The 10,085-nt window shown below is 43.8% G+C and overlaps 1 protein-coding gene across 1 annotated transcript; it reads left to right on the top strand.

The window, feature by feature from the left end:
* Nucleotides 1–7,922: 7,922 nt before the first annotated feature.
* HTR2C (5-hydroxytryptamine (serotonin) receptor 2C, G protein-coupled) lies at nt 7,923–9,915 on the top strand (the record flags this gene model as incomplete). Its single annotated transcript, XM_010292547.1, has 2 exons — nt 7,923–7,964; nt 8,671–9,915. Coding segments are annotated over 2 exons (875 nt in total), but the record flags the coding sequence as incomplete, so codon positions are not given.
* Nucleotides 9,916–10,085: the final 170 nt, after the last annotated feature.

Here is a 10,085-nt window from a genome sequence, read left to right as displayed (position 1 = left end):
ATATATATATATATATAGGCATATATATATATTATATATATATAAATACCCACACAATTGAAAATGAAAATAAATTATAGATGTGAGTTTGCTGGCAGAACCTTGATGTTGTTTCAAGACTTCAGACTTTGCACAGCTGCAAGTGCAAAGGTTTTCACTAGTAACATGTGGACTCAACCATCTCACCGGACTCCCCGTATCCTGCGCTGAGGAAGGTGGCCTTGGGCCACCCTGGCCACGAGAGGAGATCCCTATGCAGCTCTCAGCTGGAGTGATGAGGAGCTAGTCAATCTCTAAACGCACACCGTGTAATACAGGAGCAAGTGGTAACTGGGTAATAGTAATATAAAAGAAATATCACTTTGGAAATGTGAATGAAAGAACTTCAGTGATGTGGAAGGGTGCACACACATTGCTTCTGATATGAAAATAAGTAAAACATTTTAATTCTGAAGCTCCTCGTGGCCCAGCTGTGTGCCTGCTAGCACAAGAGGGGTTTTCCTTTGCTACCCAGAAAGTTCAAGGTTTGGTCATCTACTAGAGAGCACCACAATTACACAAGCTACCAATTTCCCAGCTCACAGTTTTACATCCTTAGTTACAATGTAAGTTCAATTTACCCTTTAAGTGACTGAGATAAGGCCATCCTTTGAATTCTGGTCATTGTATCAGTGCCACAAGCAGACCAGACATGTGGTTTTTTTTGTTTGTTTGAAAACAGAATAAGTAACAAAAAAGGAAATGCACTGTTGAATTATGGTAATACCAAGACATGCGTTGTGTTAAAATTGGACTTTTTTCTTTTCATTCTTTCTCTGACTCACTAATGATATTATAATTTTGATTTCAGGTAGGTACCCAGGGTTTGTATATGTAATAAACCATTCAACTTTTTAAAAAGGAATTTTACATCTCCATTTAACTTTCATACTACTTCATTGTTTTATTGAGGAGATCTGTTTACAGAAGTATAAAAGACGTGTGCTGCAAGGATCAGTAAATGCTCATCGCAGATTAAGGGATCTTGTCTAACAGCTTCTTGCTTCTGCCCTGAGTGCTCCTCTCTCGCACAGGCTGAGTAGCCCCATGCACGCAAGCTGTCCTAAGGATGTCCTTAAAGAGCCTCCAGGTACCAGTTAAGCCTTCCCCTATCTCACTGGGGATAATCCCAGTGGGAAATGATACTCAGTTTGCGGAACGTGCTTGGAGTGGCACCACTGATATTAAAAGGAGTTGTAGTCTCCTTACAGGCTAAGAGCAGATTGTGCATGGAGGTAAAGGGGGGCTGGGATAATGCATGTAGCCTCCCTCAGGTCACGGTTTTAGCACATGTTTAGGGTTTTGGTTTGCATTTCTGCCCATAGGTGACTGGGATCAGTGACTTTCTCAGCAAGGCATTTGTTTGTTCCCAGGGCGCGCTTGCTGATGAGACGGGCTTGCTCCTGAGCACCCTCTCCTCAGTGCTGGGCAGCAGTTCTCCCGAGAGACTGTGCTTTGAGCACACACCCGTTAACTTCTTTGCAGGCTTCAGGCCCTGGTTAGCAAACAAACCTTTGGACACGTTTCAAGGAAAAAAATGGCAAAAACATTACTAATGGAAAAGACACAAATGGAAAGTCAAAACGTGTTACCAGGATTTTGCCCAAACTGTTCCCACCAAGCAGGCTGGTTCTGTTTGTGGCTCATCGCTTGGAGACAAGCAGTGTTAGGACAACTGTCACTGGCAGAGCAAAGGTTAGACAGGCACCCTTCACCTCCTAGAGAAGTGCACAAATTCCTGACTCCGAGCACTGCTTTGGTAGAAGGACGGTAACGCTATTGCTGAGAAAAATGGTTGCTTGTTAGTACAGCCTAAGAGAGGGCAGCGTTAGTTTCTCTCCAGATTTGAGAGAAAATTGTATTAATGTATTTTTGCCTTTTTATGTTTGCCATTAAATGTCTGACAGTGTATGTTTGACTGAATTTCTTCCCTCATGAGCATGAGGGTCGTAGCTGATGATTTCTGTAGGCAGAGGTGCTGTAGTGGTGGCGATCCTGATAGTTTTTGTTAGCCTCAAGCGAGCGCAGAGGTGACATTAACATTGCAAGCTGGACTACTACTTGCTTCTGGTGGAGCAGCCTGTCCATAAAACTCTTTCAGGCCTATCTTCTGGTCGTGGGTGAGACACAAACCCTTGCTTTATGGCCTAAAGCATGACACTAAGGCTTCTTCTGCCTCTGTTTCCCATTTGTTTGAATTGACTACAAGGTTATTTTCTCTAAAGACATTCTTTTGCCTGAGTGTTTGTACCGTGATTCCCAAGAGGGGCACCGACCTCCCTCGCACATCAGCAAGATTTATCAGGGTGGGGAGGATCGTAGCAGCCGATAACAAGCTGAGTTCGTAGCAAGGGAACTACCTTGGGTTTTCAGGCACGGGTGCCTGGATTGGTTTGATTTTGTCATCAGACAAAAAGTCAGTGAAATGTTTTGCCTGGGACAGCAGCAGATGGTGGTAGTCTGTGAAGTGTTTTGCACAGAAGATGGATTGACCATCCCACCACATCCGTTCCCAGGGTCAAGGAAGATGCCAGCATCTCCTGTTTGAGGTTACCGCTACCGATCACCAGTTCAGGCATCAGTGTTTGATTTCCCGGCGAAGCCGAGCCCTCGTAGCCGGTGTGCTGTGAGCAGGAGCAGCAGCCCCATTCCCCTTTGTTCTAATGCACCGTTGGAAACACATGGCTGAGCAAACCAAGAGAAGTAATTTAGCAAAACAGAAAGGCAGGTAGGAAAATAATTTATTTCTTCTGTCTTTTACTGGCATTTGCTGGTTTTCCATCTGGGCTAGGGTTGTCCAGTGCTCTCGCAAGGTTTGAGAAAAGGTCAGCAGCTTGTTCAGGCACAGTCAGTAATGACGTTCCTCTGCTTACAGTTGTGCTCGTTGCGGGCAGGGAGATCCTTCGAAGTTCAGCCCCCTTTTATCTTTGACTTTAAACCAGCACACGGCTGTTGTTTTATTAGAACAGTTAGAAAAAACTAGACCTAATCCAACCCTGGAGGTGCATTGTTGCTGTATTAACACATGAAAATGTAGTCTGCCGACATACGGGGAATATATGAAGGTTCTGTGGTTTTGAAAACTTCAAAAGCCCATGTTCTTCAATTTGCCTCTGAAGAGCTTTGCTTCCTGAAGCCAGTGCCTTTTCTTTCACAATGCAAGTCAGGAGGCTACTGTCTGCTGGGTTTTACTTCTCGCTGTCTGTTAGTTAGTATTAGAGACATGTGCAGGCACTTTGTGAGACACTTCTGCTAAGAAACCAAACAGATTTGGTTTAGTTTTCCCTTTTCTGAGAGGGTTAGTTCCTGTTTCTTCTAACAGACTTTAATGCTAATGTGTAGTTACAACAGCTGCTAGCACTCAGGTAAATGTCTCTTACCGTTGTAACCCATGTTTACTTTGTATAATAATAAATATGAGGTTAAAGATATGGATTTAAAAACGCAGTGTTTAGCATGGACAGCAGTACTCTTGGTTTTGCAATGTAAACTGCTTTTGTGGCAGCCATAGGCTTGTTTGGCATACAACACTTTCCCTCTGCTTTTTTTTTATTTTAAATGTGAGTAAATGCCAGAAGGACGTAGTGAGGTCCAAATCTCACCTGCATCAGCAGTGCTGACACCAGGAGAGGTGATCCCTGGCATTCCCAAGCCCATGTACCTGCAGCAAAATGTGACCCCTCTTGTGTTCAGCCCTGAGAATCCTACCCATGGAAAGACAGAGTAAACCCATACGCAGGCCTCTGTTTTCTTTAGTGAGGTGGTTGTTCCTGGAGGAAATGAAATATCTTCTTGCATAAGAATGTTGTGAGAAAGAATGGAAATTACTTCCTTCTTCAGTGGAAAAAAAACATCAAAAACTCCATATTTCCAGTAAGCTCTATCAGTCTCATGGGCTTTCACAGAAGAAAACAAGATATTAACCACAAACACATTATTGTTTTTCATTTAAGTCTAAATTCTGTGAATGTCAATTTGGAGTTTTTAGCTGACTTTTTCTCTGGAGCAAGCTTGTAAATGTTTTACACAGCTGTATTTGTAGTAATTTGGGGTTTGTTTTATTAATTGAGGATTTGTGAAGAGCATCTATTACTCTGTGTCCACAGCATGATCTCAGCCCCATTTGGTGAATAGTTCTGCTGGATTAAGAACATCTTTAAAGACGACAAGAAGCAGTTAGGACAACAACTGTAGTTGGATTTGTAATCCAGAGGATCTCTCTCTGTCTTGCTTCCCACTGCTATGTCAGACAGAAGCTAAAGGAGGGGAGAAGAGAAAAAAATCACATTCATCTTCTCCCTTGTGAACCAAGTTTGCTCTTAAGGGCAAAGTGTGATACGCAATAAGCTTGCAAAGCTTTTATCTTGCAAGTTTTTGGAACAATGCTGCCTCTCTTTGGGAATTCACTGCCGCCTTAGTTAGAAAGGATTATTTGACACAACTGGAGATGCCTCTGAGGCTGAAGACCTCAGCTCACTAAATCAGCCTGACGTTCGTTGATGAAAAGTGTGTCAGCTCGGGCGCAAGGCAAAAGCTCATGAAACGCTCTGCACTGGGGCTCGGAGAGCTGAACAGCAGTAGGGCTGGACAGCAGTAGGCTTCGGAGCCTCTTGCCTGATTTGGCATTCACCGTCCTTGTGCTGGTGTAGTGAGTTTGGCTTTCTCTGACCAACTGACCTTAGTTCTTAAATTATGAACTTGAATTATGAACTTAGTTCTTGAATTATGAACTAACACAACCGCAGTGTTAGTACTGTGGGCTGCTTGAGTCAAGTGGAGTTGAATGCCTTCTCTGTGCTTGTTCAAACAGCTGAACTGTTTACCCGTGTTACCCTTAGTGGTAAGCACAGCATGTACTGGTGAGGGTGTAAGCTGTGTCTGCAAGCAGGTATTTTGTGCATTTGGGATTGTGGCAGTAGCAATTTTGCCGTAATCCCTCATGAAGGAAGCCCCTCTGGGGTGTCTGAGACCTTCCACACTTCACTTCTTAGTACTGGGGTGGTGTAGAGTCAGTTCCTGTTGCCCAAGTTGTGTAACAGACTTAGGCCCCTTTAGGGCTGGATTGTGGGGTGGATCAGTGGTAAATCTCGTATTAAAGAATGAGTTACAAAGGAGAAGTGTGAGGTGGAAGAAAGCAGTGGAGATGAGGGTAATGCTGCCCATTCAGCAGTGCTGTAGGCTAGCTGGCAGCTGAAGGAATGTGTGTTGGCAGCTCCTCTGAGGGCAACTTTCTTCCTACTGCTGTTAACTATGGGGTTTTCCTGGGTTGAAGGAAACAGCAAACAAAGACCTGGTGCTCTCTCTCTTCTGTACTTTCTCAGTTTGAAATCCCACTTTGCTATGAGAGATGAGGGACACTTTTTCCATTTCCTCAGCTCATTCCCTGAGGTATCTCATTTCCTGAGGTATCTCATGCTCATGCAGAGTTTTAGGCTGCCATCAGTGCTCTTGATTTGTATATTCATCATATCCAAGAACTAGGTCATTCTTCCCAAATGTACTTTATGTGTGTGACCATGAAAATATCCCAGAACCTCATCTCATTTCCCTTGGCTAAAGCAATGACACTAAACTCAATGATGACTACTTCATGAGTGAACCTTTATTCATTCTGGAGTTTTATTTCAAAGGTATGTGTTTAGAGGGCTCTAAAGCATAAAATCATCCATGCAAATATAAACCCAGTGTAATGCCATTGATCTAATTTAGATTTCTTCTTTGTGTAAAGATTACTTTGTCCACCTCCCACCATTTCCCAAGTGTCTGTGGTTTAATAGAGCCAAGGCATTAAAAAGATGTCTTTAACGATGAAGAGTCAATGGCTTGATGGGATGAAGGTTACTGCAGTCACAGGGATTTGGCACGGGCAAGGTAACAGGAGTTAACATATCAGAAAGGAGGCCTTGCCAAGGGTAAGCTGATAAACATTAGTACATCGAGGGGAAGAAGACTGAGTCCTGAACTGTCACCTGGGCTAAGGAAACACATGCTATAATCACAGAAGGCATTTATAATCATTACTTTTCAGAAGAAATTCCTTCACTAGATTACTGGCAAATGGTAATTTTATGGTGATGACAAACTGCAGATGTATTCTCCAGAATCTTGGAAGACACTTAACTCGAATGGGAGAAATGTCCTGGTTAATCTCTTCAGCATGTTACTCTTTCGGTTTAGAAATCCAGAGTCCCACAGGATTAGTTCTAGGACCTGTGCTGTTCAAAAAAGCAATCCAGACACACCAGTGGCCTCAGCATTGGCTATTTCTCACATGAAGGAGCTAAGGAAGGGCATGGCCAGCCCCACAGACATGTCTATGGAGTAAGTGCTCACGGACAGCCGGGTGGCCAGAGGGTAGGAAGGGGAGAACAAAAGACATTCTGCTGCTCTCCAACTGCTGGGATGTGCAGGGCTTTTTTTTCCCTTTCTTTAAAAGGACAGAGACGAATTGAAAAAGAAACAGAGAAAGATAGCCAAAGGCATAAAACGAGTTTGGCATGAGGAGAGAGTAAACAGAATAGCATTCTTCAGTTCCAAAAGAGGTATCAGACAGTAAGAATGATAAAGTCTATAAAATCACTGAGAAGGTGGAAAAGGTGATCAGAGAGTGATTATTCACTGTTTCTTACAGTAGAGGAATTGAGGGGAGTCAAAGGAAATTATCAGGCAGCAAATTTAAAATGAGCAAGAAATAATTTGTTTACATGACAAACAGATTAAGCTGTGGAACTGAATGCCGCTGAGTATGTGGAGTTATAAATGAGATCAAGATTTCATGGAAGATAGGTCTCTCAAAGGTTATTTTAAAAATGAGGTGTGCATGCAACTTCTTGCTGTGGAATTTTCTAAGTTGTAATGCTGACAGCTGCCCCATTTTGTACCATGGCCCGAAATTTCTGGTACCTGCCAAAGATACAGGCTAGATGAGCCCATGATGGTCTAATTAGATGTGGCCCACCATGTCTTTTCTACGTTCTCATGTACACGTAGGTTGTGGTATTCCAAAATAAGTTGTTGCTTTTGTTGGTGTTGGCTACATCTAGACAGATTTCTTTGGAAGGTTTCAGGTCTGTCCTGGTGTGGGACTGAGCTCCACAGATCAAGGGACAAAGTTTGGATCTCAGTACTCATGAAAAATATTCGAGTGAGATCCAGTACTCTGACATGAGTCCTGTATTCCCTCTTCTTTCTGTCCCCACAGTAAACTGCTGATGACTTCCACAGGGTAGAATAGAGCAGGTATACAGATATATGTTCCCTGGAGAAAAACAGTGTTGGAGGACATTAAGTAAATGTGATAATAGCATCTGAATTCGAGCTATTCGAAATGCTTTCGTTCTTTCATTCCTTCACTCTGTGAGGGACAAGCCAGCAGCTAGCCGTGGGTGCGGGCTACCACGTGCAGTCCTGGGCAGTTGTGCTCCGGGCTCGACATGCTGCCTGCTCTGCCCGTGTGCCAAACCGCGTGGGCACATAGCCATCTGCAGACACCCGCCACGCAGGGCTCCTGCGCAGAAAGGCCTGACGACCTTGAAATCCCGGACAAACAAGCTGTGCTGGGTGATGCTGAAGAGGAAAGGGATCCAAAATGTTCTGAATCTCACTTGCCTGCCGTTAAGGCGGCGACTGTAAAAAGTGCTGTGCCACCAGGAAACGAGAGAAGCTGCCTTGGCAAGTGCAGTGATTCCCGAGGCTTATTAGTCTGCTTAGTGCTTAGAGTAGCCGGAAGCTGTGCACTATTTATTATTATAATTGAATCATTTAACATTTCCTTCTTTTCAGCCAGAGGGTTTGTAGCTGGGGTTCCGATTTCAGACCGTCATGTCAATCTGATTACCATTCTAGTTACACCTTTTCTACTCTCACGCTGTCTGTTGTTCCAGTTTTTAGCCCTGTATTGGAGGTGGAAGGATGGAATCAGGCAGGTGCGTGCTGCAGCCTTTTCATTTGACTGTGTAATTGCCGTCTCTAAGGGTTCAAGCAAGACTGTCTCTGTGATACCTCTCAGTTTCACACTGCTTCTGGATGAAACACCTGGGCAGGCAGAGCCTGCAGAGACCACCATCTGCTTGCACCAAGAGAGCCGATAAGGACCCAGAAAGCCAGGAGCTTTTCTTCCATGTGTCTGTGATGCCGTGGCAAAAGTGGCCATTTTTTAATGATGATTATTTTAATGTCTTTAAGAAACTTGCTTCTAAATCTTCATAGCTGTAATTCTTTTGCATTTTGATAATTTTCCTTCTTAAAGTTTGCTACTATCTACCCCATGTCAGTGACTTCCAAGTCCCCCCAAACTGGCTGGCCCGGAGTGGCCAGCTGGAACGGAGCAGGGCAATGACTGCCTTTTCTACACCCACAAATCACAATTAATGCTAGAAAAAGGTTACGCTGCTTTCGCTGTGTCAGCTGTGGAGCACAGCTTGTTCCCGGCAGAGGTTGTTCATGCCCTGGAGCTGCACTCCCAGGAGTGTTGTTACAGGAGGTTTTCCCCTCTATCTAGGAGTAGTAACTCCTCTTTCGAAGAGCTTCAGGCAGCGGGCTGAATGCATGCAGGACCTGCGTCATCTCTGCTGCCTCTCTGGAGCCCCATCCGTCCAGGTAACCGTCTCTTTTTTGGTCTTGTTCTTCTAGGGATATCGATGCCCATTCCAGTCATTGGTTTGCAGGATGACTCCAGAGTGTTCGTAAATGGGACCTGTGTCCTCAACGATGAGAACTTCGTCCTCATTGGATCCTTCATGGCGTTCTTCATCCCTCTCATCATCATGGTGATCACGTATTGCCTGACTGTCCAGGTGCTGCAGAGACAGGCAACAGTGTTCATGTGTGGAGAGGTGCCCAAGCAGAGGAGGAGCAGCGTAAACTGTCTCAAGAAGGAAAACAACACAGAGAACATTTCAATGCTTCACAATCACGAGGGGGCATCGCACTTGAACTCTCCTGTAAATAAGGAGGCAGTGCTTTTTCGGAAAGGAACTATGCAGTCCATCAACAACGAGCGAAGAGCCTCCAAGGTCTTAGGCATCGTCTTCTTTTTGTTCCTCATCATGTGGTGCCCATTTTTCATCACTAATGTCATGTCTGTCCTTTGCAAGGAAGCCTGCGATAAAGACCTCTTGAGTGAACTCCTTGATGTGTTTGTTTGGGTGGGGTATGTTTGCTCTGGGATTAATCCCCTCGTATACACACTCTTCAATAAAACGTACCGCAGGGCTTTTTCCAATTACATCCGTTGCCAATACAAGACCAGTAAAAAATCAGCGCTGCGGCAAAATCAGTGTCTGAATGTTGCTTCAACAGCTTTATATGGGAAAGATCTGACTTTAACTAGTTATCGAAATGGCAATGAACTCAATAGCATGGAACTAGATGAAGTTGAGGAGGGCCTTGAAATGCAACCAGGGACTTCAGAGCTCTCAATAAACAGCTGTAATGTTGTAAGCGAGAGAGTGAGCTGTGTGTAAAGGTGCCTCACACAGCCTTTTGCTACGGTGTATCTGTAGCCAAAAAATATTGTGTAAAACAGGACAATGTAAATATTGCATTCTGAACAAAGCTTTTTTTTTTTTTAAGAAAAAAAAAGAGTTGTCTTTCCAGTCCAGTACTTAAAATCATATATATTAATATACTGCAGTGAAGTTTAAGGTTCTATATTTACTGTTAATACTAGATCAGAACTATTAGTTACTTTGCATATGTCATGGACAAAATGTTTGAATTCTTCTTCCAGTGCATGAACAAAAATGCTGAATATTTATCTCAGGTGGCATTTGCTGGAGTCCAGAATGGCACGTTAATAGTTATATATCAAATACACGCTATTAGACTTGGTCAGCAAAACTTTCTTTTTCAAGTTGACAGTAAATATATACTTTAAATCCTCACCCCTATTTGTGCCGTGTAAAGACTGTACAGAAACCTGGCAGAGAGACATCATGAAAGCGCAGCGGCTGTGCAGGCACCTGGCCAGACATGTCCTGGTGCGAGTACTGGCTTGCTGCCATATCGGGGCAATCTTGCACTTCAAGGGACCTCTGTTCAATTTT

This window comes from Phaethon lepturus, unplaced genomic scaffold, assembly GCF_000687285.1.
Source record: "Phaethon lepturus isolate BGI_N335 unplaced genomic scaffold, ASM68728v1 scaffold20630, whole genome shotgun sequence".
In the NCBI taxonomy this organism is placed as follows: Eukaryota; Metazoa; Chordata; class Aves; order Phaethontiformes; family Phaethontidae; genus Phaethon; species Phaethon lepturus.
Note: the sequence above shows the minus strand (reverse complement) of the source record. Positions and strands in the feature narration are given on the sequence as shown.